At 35.2% G+C, this 23117-nt stretch overlaps 3 protein-coding genes across 4 annotated transcripts in view; all 3 read left to right on the plus strand.

Moving 5' to 3' along the window:
• LOC125801290 (zinc finger protein 239-like) overlaps positions 1–23117 on the plus strand; it is a 311844-nt gene that overhangs the window by 246692 nt on the left and 42035 nt on the right. The window lies entirely within an intron of this gene.
• LOC125801376 (zinc finger protein 239-like) overlaps positions 1–23117 on the plus strand; it is a 311842-nt gene that overhangs the window by 246690 nt on the left and 42035 nt on the right. The window lies entirely within an intron of this gene.
• On the plus strand, positions 16405–18653 carry LOC125801262 (zinc finger protein 271-like). Its single transcript, XM_049477699.1, has one exon. It carries the CDS (start codon positions 16591–16593, stop codon positions 17728–17730), a length of 1140 nt encoding a protein of 379 aa, XP_049333656.1. The 5' UTR covers positions 16405–16590; the 3' UTR covers positions 17731–18653.

The raw sequence follows: 23117 nt of genomic DNA on the forward strand, positions 1-23117 counted from the left end.
CACCCTTCTAGTGTGGGTGGGGTAATTGATTTTTCTAAATTGGCAATGCATTAATATTATTTTCCATCAGAAAAATTCATAGTAGTGGCAGATTCTTAAACAATGTGCTGCACTTCTGCAATTCTGCTTATTACTTGTACATTAGCTAAATTTAACTAGTAACTTTCTTACAATTTGTGTTTTATAATTTAATAATTTATTTTGGATTGGACTGAGCAGGCTGTTTTTCCTTGTTTATTAAACTTCTGAAAGTGTTGTAGTTGAATTGCTTTTTCAGTAACTTTACATAAAATAGTGTTTGTAACAAATTGTTAAACTATTTGGAAGATGTTGTATAAACCGTATGTCAATTAGGTATGTTTTCAGATAAAGGGAAGTCTGTGCTAGAGAATTGAATTAAGAGAGTCAAAAATCATGTTAAATGATCAAAGGTATTCAATTGATATTAAAGTGATAAAGCTGGTTAAACTAAGTAATTTTAGTAGAACTAAATAGTGGACACATTACATTGACTACATAATTCTATTTGAAAGAAGTCAAAATCATGTTTAGTGAACAAAGGAATTCAATTGGTATTAAAAGGGGAAAAAGTTGGTTAAACTAAGTAATTTTAGTAGAACTGATTTGATGTCTAGTTCATACAACAATACAATACTATTTGAATTAAATTGTCAACTAGTTACTTTAACTCGAGAATTTACATTCAAGCAACAAAAAACGTTTTCACTTAACTAATTAATTTAATCTTTGTAACCTTTATGCAAAGTTTTAAAAACTGGGCTTTCTAATTTTACTTAACTTAAAATTTTAAGGCAGCATGGACACTAACTTTTTTAAGTTAAGTTAAGTTTTTTAAGTGGATTTTTTTTACAGTGTAGAAAGCGCGTATCGATGGGTAGCATCACTCGACAGAACACCTGGCATGGCAGAATGTGTTGAATAAAATACGTGTTCTTGTCGTGTGCGGCCCAGCCTCACCCAGTCTCTACCTACAGCGGCCCCCAGATAGAATAAGATTGAGACCACTGCTATAGAGCCAGAGAACCAGCTTAAGCTCCAGACCTGAAGATTCAGACCAGTAGTTCCAATGAACTTAATACACATAAACAGTCCTCAAATACAGCTACAAACTACAAAAGCATACAATAGACCCAACAATAAATGCTTAATGTTCCTACAAGTACAGGCGTTTAACAAATATCACTCATTTGTATCTCTACAGGACGCCAGAGCAGCCAAAACATTAAGTACACACAAAAATCACCAGTCACACGGCATATTACTTAGTTTCACATTGAAGGGCAGCCTTTAAAAAGGCTTTTTAATATAATATGACACAATATCTGTCTTATTTCCATGATAGTTAGCTAAATATTTAATTAATCCAGCATGCGCTCTCCGTTTTACTACTAATCAATGCGCGTAGCCTGACCCCTTCATCCGAGCGCAGAGAAGGGGCTAGGCAGCCATGGCCCCGCCCCCGGAGTGAAAAGCATGAGTCTTATTGGTTAGATTGTCCTAAGACTTTTCTAATAGACTCATTACTACACCCTTCTCAAAATCAGGAGAAGGGTCCGCGGACACGTGAGCAGAACACATTTTAAAGAGCTTTGATTGGTCAGTACCGCTGTCAATCATACAGTCCTATAGCAACGAAAAACACAGGCTAATGCTTTGAATTAGTTGCTGTTTTTTTAGTTAATCTATAAAATAAATGCTTACACTTGCAATAATTATATACATCCTGATAAAAAAATATGTAATTATTTACATGCACATTTGGTCAGCCCCTTAGAGGCCTTACTGCACACCACTGATATGTATATTGAATATGAATTATTGTCCAGCCTTAAGTATTATGTACATAATATATACATAATACTTAAGGCTGGACAATAATTCAATAATTTAAAATCCCTGATTGTCTCCAATAATGTTTTTGTAATTTTTAAACGAATATATTTTTATTAAATATTGGCCTGGAGTTCTAAGACAGCAATGGTCCTCCAACTAAAAAATATTCTTAAGAGGCATTTAGTATTTACAGCATCTGTTACCGACTGACGTTCATTACAGAGAGCTGCGTCAGTTCAGTGCATTAATTTGAGAAGAAAAGACAGAACCCAATAGGCATATGTATAGCCATACACCTTATATAAGGTATATACACCTTATAAAAAGTTCTTAATACCAATACAGAAATGTAGAAATGTATTGTGTGTAAAGGATGATTTACACTTCTTACATAGGTATAGGCTTCATAAATGTATTTAAAGTAAAAAAAAAAAGTATTTATTGATTTTAATAGTTCCTAGAATTTTTTTTTGTTACAGATGTACTGAGCCATGAGACTGCAAAAATGTATATAAAAAACTGTATGCTAGAACTGCATCATTTTTAATTTCTGCCTTTTTGTTCAGCACAAACTAAAACTGGCCTAATGAAAATACTACAATTGTAATTTTAAACTAGCAAAATTACACTGAGTAATAATGAGTAATTTATTATTCCACAAATTTTCTGTTGTGTTTATGTTTTAGTTGAGTGCAACTCAAATAAAAACAACGAAAGATGGGTCTGTGCCGGTGAAGGAGATCTCATTGGAGTGTGCAGACGAACAGTATGATGTCACTCTGTGGAGGGAGTCGGCCACAGAGAGAATCCGACTGGGTCAACAAATTATCCTCAGGCACCTTAAGATGAAGGTGCAGGAGGGTAAATTTAACTCAACCTCCCAAACTACAGTCAAGGTAATTTTTTATATTATTATTGTTGTTCTTGTCATTATTATTAACTATATATACATATACAAACACAGACATGTACTGTGTTTTTGTTGTGTAGAAGGGCACATTATTATTATTATTATTATTATTATTATTATTATTATTATTATTACTATTATTTGCGGGTAGCACCTTTCGCATAGAAGCATTGTAAGTGTAAAAGAGCCTGAGTTAAAGTTAATTCAGTTTCAGAATTTCAATTAAACCATGTTAAATAAAAGTTTATTTTTTTACAAGGGCCTCGGAGCGGGTATGATATTGGGGGGGGGATGCATATAATTTATGCACTTTTTAATATGCCATACCATATGTCTGTCTCTTTTAAAGAGCATAATATTAAGTATTTAAGCATGAAAGCAGGTATTTGTAATGTGTCACAGCGTCCTGAATCATTACTACATCTCTGCTGTTTGTAACAAATCAAACCACATTTACATATTTAGTGAGTGACTCCTTAGAGCAGTGGAAACATGGGCCGGTTCTTAAAAGGTTCCCTGGAACCGGCTCCGGCACCAGCACTTTTTTGGTGGAAAAGAGGTATAAGAAGAGCCGGCTCTTTCGGCTTCCAAGTAGCTCCTTATATTTTTTGGTTGCTTAATTCAATTTATTACCAAATTATGTGTACAATGAATTAATAGAGTTGAAACATACATTATATAAAATATATATTATTAATATGGCTTTATTTTTATAAAAAATAAATAATGAAATACAAAAACAAAGGCCCATCTCAAGTAAACAAACAGGTCCAATGTAAATGTGTATACTATTTTCAAATGTGCAACTCTATACAGTGAAATAAACAGCACTGAACACCATCAACAAAGTGTCACTCAACAAAAAAAAATAATTGTGCAAATAAAAAAAAAAACAAGCATCCAGGTGATGTTTTTTGAAAACTTTAGCAAAGATTGACATAAAAAGGAGCTCATGTCTGAGGGTTTGATTGGTTTCTGTTATGATCTGCCCTGTTGTGGAAGAGGGAGCTGATGTTGCTACAAAACACAGTTTATGTGAGGTCACATGTGTAAGGTGTGGGTAGATCAAGCACTTCAATGTTGAATGCTCTTTTTGTCAATCAGAACGTGAATCATCTTTTTTTATGTTCCATTGTATCTTAATTCTGGCAAGACTTTTCTTCTTTCTTTTTAAAGAAAACTAAAATCTCTGTAAATGTGAACCTTGGTGATATATATGTTTTTTTTTTCATACACTGATCTTGATTTTAAGTATATTATTAATATTATTATTTTATTGAGTAAATACTACTATCATCATTGTAAATACTTGATTTGATATCTTCTTACTGGAATTTATTCCACTTTTGAAAACCTTTAGAGAGCTAATAATAAGAAATGCCTAAAAACTGTAAGAGTTTATGAGGAGCTTTCACTGTTGCCTCTTGTTAGTATTTCACTATTTCTATCATTAGTTTTCTTCCTTAATGTATATTTTTATGCTGTCTTCTACTGTGGTTTATATGTATCATCGTAAAACTTTAATTTATACATTTATATTTATATATATATATATATTGGCTCACTCTCTGGAGTCAGCGCATGTCGTTTATTTCAAAGAGCCGGCTAAGAGTCTGACCCATCACTACTAATAACTACAGTGCCGTAGTTTAACACTTTATTGCTGTGCTGTTGTACCAGAAAAGAATGTAGACTGCTAAAACTTACTCCTATCACCATGTTCTGTGTTACAGGAACCAGAGTCACTGAAGATCAAAGAGGAGATGGAGATCGTGAGGCGATGAGACTGTTCTCCTCAGTGACACCATGGAGGAGTTCAGCGTTCCCGCCACTGTGTGGAGTGGTGACGTTAAAAGTAACTGTTGTGAGGGAAGGGGAGGTCATATTAAACATTGAAAGCCCACTTTTTAATCAACCATAATGTGGTAATTTGACAAGTTTTTGTGTTCAGATTGTAATATTTCTTAGCATGTTCTGTTAGGGTTTTATGGGTGGGCGGGAGGGCATGTGTTTGTGCTTTTGATTTTTGATTGTGTGTGTTGTGTTTAAACTAATTCAAAATAAAATGTGTTTAAATTCAAAAGACAGGTATAAAAACAATTAAACACATTCAATTAAGCTTACTATCTTTTCCTGCTAAAACAAATATTCTATGGTTTTTATATTTTTCTGCTGGTTTTGTGGTGTTTTGCAGTGTTTTTCTAAAGGTTTTTATCAGCCCTTTTAAACCCTATGTGTCAGGTCTTAGCCCTGTCTCGTGTCTCTGTGTGTCTTCCCCACGTGACCTGTGCTCCCCTCTGTCTCCCGTCTCAGTACTTTTCCATGTGTGTCTCATTTGTAGCTCCGCCCCTTCCCCAGGTGTTTCCAATTCTAGTGTGTTTTATGTACTATAAATAGCCCTCGTCTACCACTTTGTCGCCGTCGGTCTTTGCACTAACCTCTGTTGTTTTGTCTCTCTGTGTTTCTCCGCGTTTCATAGCCCTAGTCCTTGCTCTGTGTTTATCTCGTGTATATTTCTAGTTTCCTTTATTTCCATTGTTTTCTCCCTTGCCCTGCTTAGTTTAGTTCCCCTTGTCTAGTTTAGTTTCTTGTTTAGCTCTATGTTCCCTGTATTTAACCTTAGTCATTTGTTTCTCGTTTATTTCTTGTTTTCACGTTTATAGTTTATTGCCTTGTTTATTTTTCTAGTTTATTTCCCTTGTATATATATATATTTCTTATTTGTTTATTATCATCGCTCGTTTGTTATTGGTTATTTGTGTTTCTTTGTTACATGTTTACTTGTTCCTCGTTTCCTTGTTTCTTTTGTTATTTATTTAATAAATTATTTATTTATATCGCTCCTACCTGCACCTGTGTCTGCCTCCTCGTCTCCCTGCCTGGGTCATTCGTGACACTATGAAAGTATTTTTTATAATTGGCATTTTTCAGAAAGACATGTGCTTGTGGTTTATGATCATAACAGTTTCTGCTTTTAAGAGTTTACACTGCTGGGCTGAAGATATACTAAACCATATAGAGGCATATCTGTGCTGCACCACCATTTATTCAAAAGTATTTGGATATTAGCATTTAACCAAAAGTTTTTGCACACAGCTCAATCAGCCAAAAGTATTGGCATTCCACCATTTAGCCACAGGCAGTAGCTTTTATACTGTTTGTAACAAAACAAACGATAGTGTGATATAAATTTCGTCCAACACTGTATTGGATGATTTACACTTATGTATGTACAGGCTCACAAATCTATTTCTTTATTTTAATAGTTCCTATAAATGTTTTGTTACAGATGCACACAGCAACGAGACGATATAAATAATAGTTCATGCTAGACGTTCATTATCTTTAATGTCTGATTTGTAAACCACATTATCACATGCACTGTATAAAACTATTCGCCATTCCCTGGTTCTTAAAAGTTTTTATTAAGGAAGCAGATGGCGCGGTCGGTGCGGGAATTTTTTTATTTTTTCTCCCCTGCCTTCATCTTCAGGTGGGTCAGAATCAATGACTTCCCAGAGCAGATTTATTCTTTGTCTGATTTCTACCTCAGAAGAGTGTCAGACTGTTTATAAACAAATACTCAGCACAGAATTTCATATTACCACACAGCATTTTCTATCCAATAAGTAATCACTTAGGAATGTGTCTGATTGACATCCTAAAAACCGCACCGTCCACCAACTGTTGGTCCTCTGCCCGGGGCACCAGGAGTTTGGTGATGCATTTCACCCGGATGGGAGACTCCTTTTAGTAGAGAGTCGTCGACTGTGAAAACATTCTGTGCAAACAAAAGAGCACAACGGACTAAATATAAAATATTTGTTATGTTTCACCTAATTTATTGTATTACCCATGATTCAACTGTTCATATGCAAATATTTTATTTGTTGATTGGTTGGGAGAATAAACCATAATATTAAACTGTTTTGGGTTTTGTGGGGCTATTGTGCTGTTATTGTTCTGTATATGTAACGCTTGGTACTATTTAAATAATATGAAAATAGATAAAAATATATCTTTTTTTAATTGCTTGGTAGAGATGCGTGGTGTTGTTTCCACCAAGACACTTTAAAATGGGGACACAAGTGCTGCTAAGTAAAAAAATATCTATTTTAATTATTTTCATATTATTTTTTATTATGTAATATTTAATCAGTGCTAAGCGTTACACAACAGAACAATAACAGCAAAATAGCCCCACTTAGTCCAAAAACAGTTTAATAATATATAGTTTAATAAAATATTAGAATGTGAACCGTTAAATCATGGGTAATACAATAAATTAAGTGAAACATAATGAATTAAACAGTATAAACATGTTATTTTGTATGTTTGTGCTCTTTTCTTTACACAGAATGTTTTCACGGCCGATGACGCCCTACAAAAAGGAGTCCCCCATCCGAGTGAAATGTATCACCAAACTGGGAAAGCAGAGGGCTGGCAAGTGGTGGACGTCGCGGTTGTTGCTATCAAGGGCATAGGAGTGGGTTTGATATGGGGGGGGGGGGGGCTAATATGAATTAAAGCCCACCCTATAGTGTCTTAGAACAACATTTATGGAATTACTTTTAATCACAAATGAACCATTTTTTGTCTGTACTTCTGTTTGAGGGACAACAACACCCCAACAGCCACAATGGACAGTCGAGGGGCTGCACGGAGAACCCTGCCAAGCACCAGTGAACTACCAAAGTCCACCAGAAGTCTCAGAATCTCCTTATCATCTCCTAACCTATGTGGCTCAAGACAAAGCAACAACCCAAACACATGGCTACACAGAGAACTGAGAGCAGCAACACAAAAAAGGCTTCGTATTCCTGCATCAAAACAAAATATCTGAGCTGATCAGAATAATTATGGCTGCAACTGACAATCAAAATACTATGCACAGTATTTAAAAGTACAGTTGTCTATGCTCTCTGGGTAGGTACAGTAGGTGGCGCTTTATCTTGAAATTCATAATTTCTATTTCATTTTTATAATACTTAAGAATACATAAGAATATGTAAGTCTTGATATCACAATCTTACCTATATTGTTTACATCTTATATATTACCTTTATCTGTTCTTTCTCCAATCCCCTTTATGCAAAATTATAATCAGTAAAAATGTTTATTTGACTAAATTGGAATTAAAATATTTTTTACTGATGAAGCAATTGAGCAAATTTGGTTGAATTCTAAAGCCCAAAACCTTGGCTAAATTGTGGAATACAAATACTTTGGCTGAGAATTAGTCCAAAAACTTTTGGTTAAATGGTAAAATTCAAAAACTTTTGGGTAAATGCTGAAAACCAAAGACTTTTGGTTAAATGCTTACGTGCAGTATCTCTCTCTCTCTATCTCTCGCTCTCTCTCTCTCTCAGGTGAGCCATGGGAGAGAGTTGTGGGCGGAGACTACAAAAGGACCTGAACCAAGATGGCCGACAGAGAGAGAGAACCATGGGGTATGCTTTAAGGCCAATGCGCTCTTGTAGCCTAATTTTATTGTATTACTTCTCTGATGTGGTTAACTTAATCCCTCTTTTTGGCTAAAAGACAACTCTGTACCACCTGGGTATGCTAACAGGTAAAATAGGTGCACCTGTACATTTTTACATCATGTAGGAGTTGTTTGTATCGGTCCCTAGGTAAGAGGGCGGGTGCTACCCCTTGTATTTAGGTTATTAGTTAGGGAGTATCTTTTCTTTATATTCTTTTTGTACTTAATTTGGCTTTAGGTAGTTTAATATGGTTATGTTTTGTTGTGTTCTTTTCTGTAGCACCGTCCATAGTTTACATTTCCCAGAGTGGTACTTTCTTTGTTGTTTTATACAGCATATGTAAATAATGTAAATACTGCCATGGTTTGTTGTATGTGCAAATGAGTGGTGGGAAGCTAAAATTAAATCAGATTTTTGTACCGCTATTTACTGCCTGTTCTCCTCTTTCTTACTTAAACTCTGCTGGCTCTTTGACTTAGGATAGCCATGTGTTATGTTCTCCATATTTTTCTTCCTAGACACATGTGGAGGATTTTAACACTTAAATCTAAAAATGTTTGGTTAAATGCTAAAAGTTTAGATGAAATGCTAAAATCTAAAAACCTTTGGTTAAATGCTTAAATCCAAAAATATTTGGTTAAATGCTTAAATCCAAAAACGTTTGGTTAAATGCTGAAATCTAAAAACTTTTGATTAAATGCTGAAATCTAAAAACTTTTGATTACTTACTGGTTGCTAGGCGGTTGCTATCATTTCTAAAGTGGTTGCTAAGTGGTTGCTTGGTAGTTAGTTGCTAACGTTTTCCAGGTGGTTGCTAAGCTGTTGCTATCGGTTGATAGGCAGTTGCTATCATTTCTATTGTGGTTGCTAGGCAGTTGCTAACATATTCCACATGGTTGCTAGGCAGTTGCTAACAAACTCCATATGATTGCTCAGTGGTTGCTAGGCAGTTGCTAACGTTTTTCAGGTGGTTGCTAAACTGTTGCTATTTGATTGCTAGGCAGTTGCTATCATTTCTAAAGTGGTTGCCATGCAGTTGCTAATGTTTTCCAGGTGGTTGCTAAGGTGTTGCTAACTGGTTGCTAAGCCCTGGCTGGGGTGCCGGGGTGTCCAAACTTTTGATCAGTATCTGCTCCATACAGCAGCTCCTCCAAAAACACACACAGTACTGGAAGAGCAGGGGAGAGAAAGGCCCCCCCATTCATTCCTATGGGGAAACTTCGTACGACAATTGTACGAAAACGTCAAATCGTCGAAATTTCCGTAAAGAACGTCCGATTTTTGTCTTCATATCTCAAAAATTGTGACCTATGTGGATGTTCAAAGTTGTCCCCTATTCATTTCCTATGGGGAAAAAAACGTTTACGAAGTTTTTACAAAAAACGTACGATATATCGCTTAAAAAGCACAAGCAACCTAATCGGGTATAGGTCCTACGATACTGCTAAATTTAGTATTTCTATGTCACAAGCTGTAGGAGGAGATAGCGATTAAATTTTGAGCGCAGAATAAGATAATAATAATAAGAAGATTACGAAGAACAGTAAGTTGACTTTTCTAAGCAAACTTAATAATAAAGTACACAGAGAAACAGATACAGGACTACAGAGTGTCCTTTATGATCAGCGGAGCTAAAAAGATGCTCAGTGAGTGTATGGTCATAGGTGTATGGTGTATGGAGCTGGTCATAATATTCTGACTTGACTGTGTATAAAATGGTTAAGGGTAAATTAAATACATTCTTCCACAAAACAAAATTGGTACCACTTTAAAATAAGACTTTATAAAGAGTTTATAAATGGTTTACAATTAGTTTATTAATGCTTACTAATTAGGTTGTAAATGCTTTAAAATCATTAATAATCAGTTATAACACATATATAGAAAGGGCAACAATATAGATGGCTGTGGGTTCATTATTTCATAACAGGTCATTGTTGCCCTTTCTATGTATGTGTTATAACTGACTATTAATGATTTTTAAGACATTTACATCCTAATTAGTAACCATTAATAAACTAATTGTGAACCATTTATAAACCCTTTATAAAGGTAGTCTTATTTTAAAGTGGTACCACAAAATTAGTCCCCCGTATGGTTATAGTGTATTTTCACAGCATTATTTAACACTATGTTTTTCATAGCTAATTTCAACCCGGATGCAAGCCACTAGAGATGGGCCTGTTCCTGTTGGTGAACTGATCTTAGAAGAAGAGGGAAAGCACCACGAGGTGGCGCTGTGGAGAGAGGCAGCGCTGGCAGAACTTGCCCTCTTGCAGCTTACAGAAATTACACATCTGAATATTGTGAGGTAAATTATTACTGCAGCTGTTTAAAGGAGGTGGTGTTAATGTTGTTATGGTTGTGTGTTGAGTTGTTTCAAGGGCAAAGCAAACTCACATTGTTATACAAGATGTACACTGATTACTTTAGATTACATTAAAGTGTCATTTCTTCCGTGCTGTCCCAGGAAATATTGACAAATGAGAAATACTGTAATTTTTCGGTATTCAACTGTCTAATGGTGAAAACTGGGGGAAATATTTTTACTTGCAGAAACCTGAGAAAAAAACAGAAGTGGGATTGCGGTGGTTGGAGTCTCTGTGGGAAGCAACACCACTCTCCTTTTGACAGAAGATATGGAGGAGCTCATCGTTCCACACAATGTACTGATCAGCTAATTAAACGCCTTCCAATCATCGTAAACATTTCCTATGAGGGAGGCGTTATTTGTTCTATTGACAGCCCAGCTTTTACAGAGGCATAAGGCCTTAAACATGTCTTTTCACATACTAATCCAGTTCTAATCTGACCCATAATCTGTTTGTTTTTCCATCCCGTTTTCTCCTTTTCAGTTTAGGGGAGAAGTTATATACATGGACTTAATTTGTAGCCAATAACGAGTATAAACTTTTGTTGAATAGCCCACCTCCGATCTCCCCCAATATTCCGAAATACAGTGTGATAGTTTATATACACAGATAGTTTATATACACAATACCTTCAGCTAGTCAAGCCACAATAAGTCAACTGACAAGAAATGCTTAAAAATGCATCAATATTATAGAGATATTTTCAGCAACAACTGGAAAGTTATGCATTTCCCCAACATTAATTTTCAGACCTTTCCTGGCTTAACTACGAAAAGGAACTGTGTGTATAAGAGTGCTTTAATAAACTAATCTGTAGGAACTGTGTGTATAAACAGTGTTTTTAATAAACTATCTGTAGGAACTGTGTGTATAAACAGTGTTTTTAATAAACTATCAGTAGGAACTGTGTGTATAAACAGTGTTTTAATAAACTATCTGTAGGCACTGTGTGTATAAACAGTGTTTTTAATAAACTATCAGTAGGAACTGTGTATAAACAGTGTTTTTAATAAACTATCTGTAGGAACTGTGTGTATAAACAGTGTTTTAATAAACTATCTGTAGGAACTGTGTGTATAAACAGTGTTTTAATAAACTATCTGTAGGCACTGTGTGTATAAACAGTGTTTTTAATAAACTATCAGTAGGAACTGTGTGTATAAACAGTGTTTTTAATAAACTATCTGTAGGAACTGTGTGTATAAACAGTGTTTTAATAAACTATCTGTAGGCACTGTGTGTATAAACAGTGTTTTTAATAAACTATCTGAAGGTACTGTGTGTATAAACAGTGTTTTTAATAAACTATCTGTAGGAACTGTGTGTATAAACAGTGTTTTAATATACTATCTGTAGGCACTGTGTGTATAAACAGTGTTTTTAATAAACTATCTGAAGGTACTGTGTGTATAAGAGTGTTTTAATAAACTATCTGTAGGAACTGTGTGTATAAACAGTGTTTTTAATAAACTATCAGTAGGAACTGTGTGTATAAACAGTGTTTTAATAAACTATCTGTAGGAACTGTGTGTATAAACAGTGTTTTAATAAACTATCTGTAGGAACTGTGTGTATAAACAGTGTTTTAATAAACTATCTGTAGGCACTGTGTGTATAAACAGTGTTTTTAATAAACTATCAGTAGGAACTGTGTGTATAAACAGTGTTTTTAATAAACTATCTGAAGGTACTGTGTGTATAAGAGTGTTTTAATAAACTATCTGTAGGAACTGTGTGTATAAACAGTGTTTTTAATAAACTATCTGAAGGTACTGTGTGTATAAGAGTGTTTTAATAAACTATCTGTAGGAACTGTGTGTATAAACAGTGTTTTTAATAAACTATCTGAAGGTACTGTGTGTATAAACAGTGTTTTTAATAAACTATCTGTAGGCACTGTGTGTATAAACAGTGTTTTAATAAACTAATCTGTAGGCACTGTGTGTATAAACAGTGTTTTTAATAAACTATCTGTGTACTTTTAAAGTTCTCACTGCCTTGCTTTAAATATCATCATCCTTGGAATTCTACCAGTGAAGTGTGGAGCTACTTTGAGTTTGTTGTTAATGGTGTAAAAATAGTGTTTTTTGTATGGGTTAAGCTATGCCCCTATCACTAGCATTGTGGTCTATTGGGAGCATTAGCTAACAGCGCTGTATTTCAGAATGCTGGGGAGAATGGAGGTGGGCTATTCAACAAATGTTTGTATTTGTTATCATGATTCACTACACCCTAAGTCCATTTCAGTTCACCCTTAACAACAAACTATTCTGCTATCTGAACTTTTTTTGTTCCATATTTTTCATTCTGTTGTTCACTTGTGTTTTTGCCTTGGAAAAGTGTTTATTTATTTAGCCAATTGCACTACCTCACATCATACTACACACACAGATGTTCATATCTATGTACAACAATGAAATACTTATATAATTAAATCATTAACATAAAAACACATTTTTGTGCATTATATTTATTGTTTTATTTTGTTCTTTTTTTGTATATTAAAAAAAAAGTTATTGCTGGAAATGAATCAATCTGCTGTCAACTTCAGGAAGCTTCGGTTGATTCATCACTTCAGAACAACCTCAATGTACAATGTACAAAAGTTATAAGTCACTCAGATTTAGGAGACTCGGTTAGTCTTATTTAGAAAATGTTGACCATACATTTATTATATATAAAATTGTAAAATGTGACGTTTTAAAAACAGTTAGGTTTAGTTATTCTTGTGATTCGACTCCTACTGATTCATTGAACAGAATAAAGTGAAGCTTGTGCAACTGGAAAGTTATTCAGCTCTTTCTGAGGTAAGATGTGGTGGATATGGTGGTGATAAATTACGATATTATAAAGTCACTTTTCATATTGTATGGGAATAAGTAATGTTTTATGTGATGTATGATAATATGGAATATGTTTATTTGTATATCATGTATTTATGGTGATACGTTTTTTATTATTATACGTTTATTCGTTGATAATCTCAGAGGCTCACTTTGTGGCTGCTAGCTAGCTTTCTAGTTATAATTACCAAACATGAACGCTAGCCAACACCTAAACGCGGTTCTCTTTCAGAAAAAATACCTTAAATGTCTTTAATTGATACTCGGATGTACAAATTAAGATCATTCAAGTTTTCAAAGAGGTAAAACCTGCTTTCAGTGTCTAGCCATAATAAGAGAAAGTGAGCAGCTAGCCATAGCTCACTTTATCTCAGTCCTAGGCTGTATTCGAAATGGCATACTACTATACTGCATACTGCACTAGTATGTACTGCATACTACACACCGCCCAGTATGTAGTATTCAGTAATGCAACCCTTTTGATTGTAGTACCCTACACGGTCCCGTGACACACCAGTCAGTGCTCTGAAGTGCTCAGAATTCCTCAGAGTGAGTTGTAAACAGAAAGAACATGAAAAATGTCCTACCTTTTCATTATCAAGACTAATGAGATCTGCATACTGTCCAGAACTGCAATTGCTGCTTTAATTTTAGAGTTTAATGTAAGTGCAGTTAACCCAATTCTAACAACCATTTAGCAGCAGCCCCCACAACCCAAGTAAGTTCCAGTTATATTTAAATATGTTTTCCTATTTATTTTAGTAGATTACTATTTTCATCTATGTAAGTACCAACAAGAAGAAAACATTTAAACAAACTCTCATTCATATTTACACAATCTCAACAATAAAAGAAATGAGACAAGTTGCATCACCGCAGAGATAATTATTAAAGCTTATAAACTGCAGTTTTAATCCATTTAAATGAGCTCTGGGTGTAACTCCAGCATCAGTAGCAGTAATGCTAGTAAATCTACTGAATACAAAACATTAGTTTTAGAAAATGGAAATATAGAGGTACGTTTTCTTTCCTATTTTAGTGAAATACTTTGTTCTACTTTGTAAAATTAAAGGAAAACCCCAGAGAAGTAGTTATACAGTGTTTTAAATGAGAGTTTTAGCTGTTTTGCTCCATTCAGCTCCATGCATTGAGGACTCCCTCGCGGGCTCCCTCTAGCGGTGATGGGGTATAATGTGATATAGCGGGGGAGGGGGCGGGGCTCTACATAACCCGGATGACGCTGAGCTTCCGGGGTCTGTAGCTGGAGCGGAGGAAGAGCAGGATCAGCTGAACTACAGAAGGTATGGAGAAGTTTCTCTCTCTCTCTCTCTCTCTTTTTTCAACACGCTGTTCTACATTCACTCCTACACCCACACCACCTTCAGCACCTTCAGCATGTGCAGCATTTACACCACCAGCACTGGATCTTCTCCTAGCTCTGCTCAGCAGTCTGACTCTGACCCACAGACTCAGGAGGGGGGTTTGAGTAGGGGGTCGTGGAGCTGGGGATGGGGGGGGCTTTACAGATCATACACAGGATAACGGAGCCTCACACTCCTGCCCCCCCTCCCCCACATCACTAACACACACCTGAGATAAATCAGTTCTGTGGAAATTCCTTTTTAAGTTTGTGTGATCAGTCTCTACACATTTCTTAGTTACACTAATTTAGTTTAGTTTAGTTTAGTTTAGTTAATTTTCCTTTACTTAATCCGGTTCCTGGTAAGTTGCTGGTAAGTCATGTGACTCTCCCGTCAAAATAAAAGTCCACTTGTAAAATATTAAATGTAAGAATGAAAGATTTAGTGATTATAGTGAGGAAAAGTTCAGGCAAGAAGAGGAATTTCACAAGTACCATTTATTAGCTTACTGATTTAACAGAAAACTTGCTATTTCACTGTAATAACAAACACAAATATTAGCAAATTACAACATCTTTAGCCCCGCTGTTTTTAAGAAATCCCAGTTAAACCATTACTGTGGAATACAGTCTCCAGCTGCTCTTTTGCTGATACTTTAATAATGATGATAATAATAATAATAATAACAAAAACATGAATTTGATAATAATAATAATAAGAAGAATCACACTGAGCAACTTGACAAAAATACACAAACATTTATGTAAGAGGTTAAAAAGACTACAAAAATAATTGAAAAAGAACTACATCAAATAATATGAATTCTTACAAATTGTTATAATTGTGTTAACCTTTAGTAAACAAAAGAGACTCTTATGTTTTACACTCCTGTTGGAGGTTGGTTGATGTGTTGTAACAGTAAAAAGGTCATTATTTTGCTGTGATTTTATTTTGAACTACAATTCCCTGCACCAACAAGACAACTGCATGTTTTTTTTTATTAATTATCCCTCTGCACCCCCCGTAGCTCCAGAGGAACTTGAATGCAGCTCCGCGAAAAAGTGCTGTTTTAAGCAAATATAAGGATTTTTGAGAAAAGTTACTGGCATAATGAGGTCTTATATCAGTTCTAGTCACTCTTCTGTGCATTTTTAGCGGGTATTGAAGCATATTTTGCCTAATAATTAATTATTTCTGCCCCGGTCGGGTTATCGGATCAACATTTCCAAAAAACACATCTTGAACTCAGGAGCGCATATCACTGTTAGCCTGAAGCCAGTGTGGTGGAAAATAATGAACTGTTATCAGGAGTTGTAAAAAAAAAAAAACAGGTTTGTGAAGCATTGATTTGGATTAATGTATTTGGTTAATGTGTGGAAACTTTTATAAATTGGTTTAAAGGAAAAACCTTTGGACATCATCTGTCGTGATCAATGTAGAACGAATCAAGCATCGGCAATGTGATTTGAACCAATGTGTGTCATTTTTTCGGCACACGCCTCAAAGCTTCAGATTAAAGGGTAAACATCACTCACTTAGAATGACTTAGAATCTCTTTAGTTAATTGACCTGCTTTTATTTTAATATTCAATGGCATTTTTCTGTGTTTTTTTCCAGAAATGAAAATATTTTCCTGAAATTCATCACCAACAACCAGGATATTTATCAAAAGATCAAAGTTAAACTGCTGAAAGAGGTGAAGCAGAAGCCGTCCTGAAGAATCTTCAGAACACGCAGAAATTGTTTGCTACATTTAAAAGACAAATGAAGCCAAGTCCCGACATGGAGAAACATCAGAACTCTGTCAAGAGTTTTACTAAACAGAGTAATCTCAAAAAACACCAGCGCATTCACACAGGAGAGAAACCGTATCACTGCTCAGACTGTGGAAAGAGTTTTAATCATCAGAGTACTCTCAAAAAACACCAGCGCATTCACACAGGAGAGAAACCGTATCACTGCTCAGACTGTGGGAAGAGTTTTACTCAACAGAGTACTCTCAAAAAACACCAGCGCATTCACACAGGAGAGAAACCGTATTACTGCTCAGACTGTGGGAAGAGTTTTAATCGACAGAGTCATCTCCAACAACACCAGCGCATTCACACAGGAGAGAAACCGTATCACTGCTCAGACTGTGGGAAGAGTTTTAATCAACAGAGTAATCTCAAAAGTCACCAGCGCATTCACACAGGAGAGAAACCATATCACTGCTCAGACTGTGGGAAGATTTTTACTACCCAGAGTGATCTCAAACAACATCAGCGCATTCACACAGGAGAGAAACCATATCACTGCTCAGACTGTAGGAAGAGTTTTATTACACAGAGTAAACTTAAAATACATCAGCGCATTCACACAGGAGAGAAACCTTATTACTGCTCAGACTGTGGGAAGAGCTTTAATCGACTGGAGACTGTCAAACGGCATCAGCGCATTCACACAGGAGAGAAACCGCATCACTGCTCGGACTGTGGGAACAGTTTTACTGAACAGAGTGCTCTCAAAATACACCAGCGCATTCACACAGGAGAGAAACCGCATCACTGCTCGGACTGTGGGAAGAGTTTTACTGAACAGAGTGCTCTCAAAAAACACCAGCGCATTCACACAGGAGAGAAACCGTATCACTGCTCAGACTGTGGGAAGAGTTTTAATCAACAGAGTAATCTCAAAATACACCAGCGCATTCACACAGGAGAGAAACCGTATCACTGCTCAGACTGTGGGAAGAGTTTTACTAAACAGAGTAATCTCAAAAGTCACCAGCGCATTCACACAGGAGAGAAACCGTATCACTGCTCAGACTGTGGGAAGAGTTTTAATCAACAGAGTCATCTCAAAAAACACCAGCGCATTCACACAGGAGAGAAAAATGTCCCAAATTTGTCCCATGGCAATTAAAAGCTCAAATCATAAATTCCACCAGAAACAAATATGAACTGTATTTAACAATGGATTTTACAGGTTCAGCAAAACTATTCTTATCCAGGGATGATGTGTATAGAATTCCATGTTATGTTTGTATGTCTTGTAAGTTTGAATATTCCAGGACATTCTTTGTGAGACAGAGCTCAGTTTTTAGGTTAGTTACTGTTGCGCAGTAAGGTTACAGGCTCATTCACTCCCTCTGCTGGTGTTCTTGTTTGTCTATGGTTCAGTCCAATTAAAAATCTGTTACTATAGAGGGATATAGAGGGATATTTGGTTGTGTTGTATTACTCAAGTTTTATACTCTCTTATCTTTTCCTTATTGAATATTAAATGTTGCTTATGGTTTTTTTAATCTCCAAAGTTACTAAGAATATCCAAATAATGTAGTTTCTTAATTGTTTTTATCCAGTACAAACTATTATCGCTGCTACTGTGTTGCCAGTTGCCAGTGTTGTATCTTAAAAAGTCCACACTAAACTGTGAGAGGTTTAAGCTTGACGAGAAATATCGTCACGTCTTAATCTCGTGAGATCTCGTGCCACGATACAGGATTTGCTATTTTACTGACCAAATGTATAAACAAAGCATTTCCTGTTTTACTGTCTATTGTTATTGTTAGCTAGCCTAGCTAAATGTACAAATGTAGCAATTGTTGTTTTAATGACTATTATTATTGTTTGCTAGCTAGCTAAATGTTCAAATATGCAGTTTGCTGATTTACTGAACATTATTATTGGTAGCTAGCCTAGCTAAATGTATAAATGTAGCATTTGCCGTTTTACTGACTTTTATTATTGGTAGCTAGCCTAACTAAATGTCCAAACAACAGTGTTTGCTGTTTTACTGACCATTATTATTGGTAGCTAGCCTAATTAAATGTCCAAACAACAGTGTTTGCTGTTTTACTGACCATTATTATTGGTAGTTAGCCTAGCTAAATGTACAAACAAAGCAGTTTAACAGTGTTTTACGGCCGGTATTTATTTATTTTTTATTTCTTGCATATTTTTTTTCTTAAATGTAATTTGTATTCTCTTTCAAGCATTCATTCGGTATCTCAGTATGGGATACGCCACTCTCGCATATTCCTCATGTAACCCCGGCTAATATATATATATATATATCTATATCTATATCTATATATATATATATATATATATATATATATATATATATATATATATATATATAGCACCTTTAGATTTTACAACTGTGAGATAAAACAGATAATACAAATAAAACTGATATAAACTACAAAGTGAAATATACAAGTTAGTGGAAAATTAACACTACATATACATATAACACAGAATAAGATACAGAAATAATTTTAACTATACATGCAGAAAAAATATGTAATAAAGTAAAAAATAAAGTAAAGTAATGCTTAATCTTCCTTTGTTAATTTTGATTTATGTGGTAACTAATATGCGGAAGGAAGAAAAGCTTGCGCATTTACTAACAATTCCCTACTTTACCACATGATGCCACTAATTCCCGCTCTCTCCGCACACTTTTGAAGGCATACGCATGCCTTAAACCTTGCTTAAATGTACGCTCGTTTTCACACCAAGTATTTCTTTATAAATCACAATTCTTGCGTGAGATGTTGCTTACGCACATTTCTGCCCTCTTTTTATGCGTACGCACTCTTTATAAATGAGGCCCCTGCTCTTTATGAGGCTTTGATTCAGCAGTAGATTCTCTCCTGTCAGATTCCTGTCAACATTAGCCTGTTAGCAGCTAACAGAGTTAGCAGTGAATTAGCTCTCTTTCTCTTATACTGTTTAATAAACTGAGAAAAGCACGAATAATTTATGGGTAAATTTATGAGATTAAACTAATTCAGGTTTAATTAGTATAATTAAAGGCTGATTTTTGGTAAGTTAGGAAAAAGCTGAATTAGCTAGCTTCCTAGTGTTGGCTAAGCTAGCTACTGAATGTACCCAAAGTTTCTGAGGAGAAAGAGCATTTATTTTCTGTTTTCTGTGACCTAGAAAGGTTTTTTAAACGGTTTGGAGGAACTAATTGCCACCATTCTAACAATTCTACAAATTACTATCTGTTTTAAGCTAATTTGCCTCAGTAAGAGTAAATTATCCTCAAATTTTACCTCAGTTTATTTAATTGTTAGCGTTTACTAGCTAACAGATTTAATGTTTATTTACACAGGTCTTAAACTTAAATTTAGTTGTTTTTTTAAAACATTACTCACACCTTCTCTAGCCTGGTTTCCATCCAAACCTTTCGAAAAAAGAATGCGCAATTTCCAAATTTCGGCAGAAAAAAAGCGAATTAAGCCGTGTTTCCATTCACTACAGTTATGCGAATAAACTTTAGATAACGTGGGAGAGGACGCCAAACAAGCTGATCACATGGTACAGAATCACATGACTTGAAGCCTGATACGTCATTTTTTATGCGAAAAACCCTTTTCCATCCAGTTTTTCCGAATTTTGGCGATGCGATATTCTAACTTTTCCACCCCCTCCTAGCGTAAAAATCATTTTGCGATATTTGGGGCTTTTTTCGAATTTTTGACTTTTTCCATCCAGCTTTTTTCATGCGCATTTTCAAAATGCGCAAAAACTTGGTGGATGGAAAACCCTCTACTGTTTCTTATAATTCATATATTCTTTTCTCTACAGTGTACAAATCAGTGAGTCTTGGTGAATGTTTCTGTTCTTATTATGGTAAATAGGGCCTGCAGAGATTTAATAGAAGAATCTGTTCTTTAGAACATAATGTTTTATATCATTATTAGAAGCACAAACACACCTGAGATTATTTATATTTATTTATATTTTACAATTACTGTTACAAAGAGCCAAGAGTTGGCCCAAAGACTTCAGGAGCTAAATAGCTCCTCCACTGAGTCCCACCCACAGTGCCTGCAACCCTCATGCTTCCGCTTGTTTAGCCAATCAGAGCGATGCTGAGACTGAGGGGCCTCAGTTGGGGGCTTGCATACCACAGATAGAGAGTGGAGATAGTGGACGGTGTGCAGCTTAGTAAAGTTGTGGGATTACCGAGGACATTTAATTCTTGTGTGCATTCAGATACCTGTAAGTACCTACACTGCTGTTTATTCATAAAGTGTAGATAACTGTTACTTTCCTAGTTGTAGGTGTACTTTCAAGGAGTTACATGCTATGCTAACTGATCAGCTCTTTGTATAGCTCTGTATAGCTTCTAGCTGTTTCTGATCTGCCTATTATTATTACCAGAGAACACCTCATAGAAGTGTGTATCTTTGTTTAGGTGTTAGTGTTGTAAATTGTAGTCAGTGATGTGTTTCAAGTAGTTCAAGTATCCCTTTTATATCTGTTGTTTCAGAATCACACACTCACACAGTCGGATTGCATTCATCTATTCTGTATATACCACAACTCCTCTGCTGCAGTAAATACTGTTTTCAGAGTACATCATCTCCAGCATTTTAATCAGATGCACCACAGTGGCTTCTACATGGTTTAATACCAGCTAGCTCTTCTTAACAATTACAATACGATTTTAAAATTGTCCTGTTGAAAATATTTATCATTGGTTCGTTTATTGTATCTATCAGAAGCAGACTGTATCTGCCCAATATCATTTATTTTACTCCAATGTTCAATACACAGAGTGTATTATTAATATGATGGCATGTTGAATCAGATTTTTCACAGTAATATATGTTTACAGAAATAGAGGGTCAGGTGGACGGGTGCTTGTGTTACAGAGTGAACAGGGTGGATTTAACACAAAACTGCTTCACAAGACTCAGTGCTAGATAGTGTAAATGAAGCATCAGGCTGGAGGATTAACACAACAGACGAGGCTGAAGTTGGCGTCTTATTCGCCAGTGTCTTATTCGGATTTTCCGGTCCACCTTAAAAAGTCGAAGTACCAATTATTCGCCAGTAGAGAGCAGGGTTGAGCCGAGCAAAACGAGTTTGGCATTTAGGGCATATTACACTGAGAATACATTGCCTGTTCTGGGTATTTCCAGTTGCCCGAACTCCAGATTATCAAATAGTCTGTTGAATTTGACACCACATTATGAAAATATAACTAGTATACTGTGAATAGCCTAAAGAACTTAACATTTAATGTACAGTTTTTTTTTTATTATGAGCCTCTGAACTTGGCATTTGAGAAGATTAAAGGAGAATAAATTGCCTGTTCTGCATATTTCCAGATGCCCTAAATCCACATATTCAAATAGTCTGTTAAATTTGACACAAATTATGAAAATTTACATATTAAACTGTGAAAATCTTTAATAACTACAAAGATTACTGTACAGTTTATTATTATGACCCTCTGAACTTGGCATTTCAGAATATGTCAGTAGAATAAATTGCCTGTTCTGCATATTTCCAGTTACCCTAATTCCAGATTGTCAAATAGTCTGTTGAAATCAACACCACATTATGAAAATATATCTATTAAACTGCGAATAGCCTAAATAACAAAACATATTACTGTACAGTTTTTTTTATTATGACCCTCTGAACTTGGCATTTGAGAAGATTAAAGAAGAATAAATTGCCTGTTCTGCATGTTTCCAGATGCCCTAAATCCAGATTCTCAAATAGTCTGTTGAATCAGACACCACATTATGAAAATATACCTATTAGAATGTGAGGAGCCTAAATAACTAGAAATATTACTGTACAGTTTTTTATTATGACCCTCTGAACTTGGCATTTGAGAAGATTAAAGGAGAATAAATTGCCTGTTCTGCATATTTCCAGATGCCCTAAATCCAGATTCTCAAATAGTCTGTTAAATTCGACACTAAATTATGAAACTATACCTATTAAACTGTGAACAGCCTTTATAACAAAAATAAAAAACTGTACAGTTTTTTTTATAATGAGCCTCTGAACTTGGCATTTGAGAAGATGTCAGGAGAATAAATTGCCTGTTCTGCATATTTCCAGATGCCCTAAATCCAGATTCTCAAATAGTCTGTTGAATCAGACACCACATTATGAAAATATACCTATTAGACTGTGATTAGCCTAAAGAGCTAAAAATATTTTTATTATGACCCTCTGAACTTGGCATTTGAGAAGATAAAATGAGAATAAATTACCTGTTCTGCATATTTCAACTCCAGATTAACAAATAGTTTGTTGAATTCGACACCAAATTATGAAAATAGAACTAGTATACTGTGAATAGCCTAAAGAACAATGTATGTTACTGTACCATTTTTTATTATGACTCTCGGAACTAGGCATTTAATACAACTTTGAAGTAAAACACATTTCCCGTTCTACATATTTCTAGTTGCTCTTACTCCACATTATCAGTCTGTTGAAATGTATGCTTATTTCCCACCTCTTTATAACAATATGTCATGCAAG

This window comes from Astyanax mexicanus, chromosome 4, assembly GCF_023375975.1.
Source record: "Astyanax mexicanus isolate ESR-SI-001 chromosome 4, AstMex3_surface, whole genome shotgun sequence".
NCBI lineage: Eukaryota > Metazoa > Chordata > Actinopteri > Characiformes > Acestrorhamphidae > Astyanax > Astyanax mexicanus.

Bases quoted from the DNA above. Each gene is read 5' to 3' on its own strand.
- LOC125801262 (XM_049477699.1), top strand. From the start codon at position 16,591: ATGAAGCCAAGTCCCGACATGGAGAAACATCAGAACTCTGTCAAGAGT.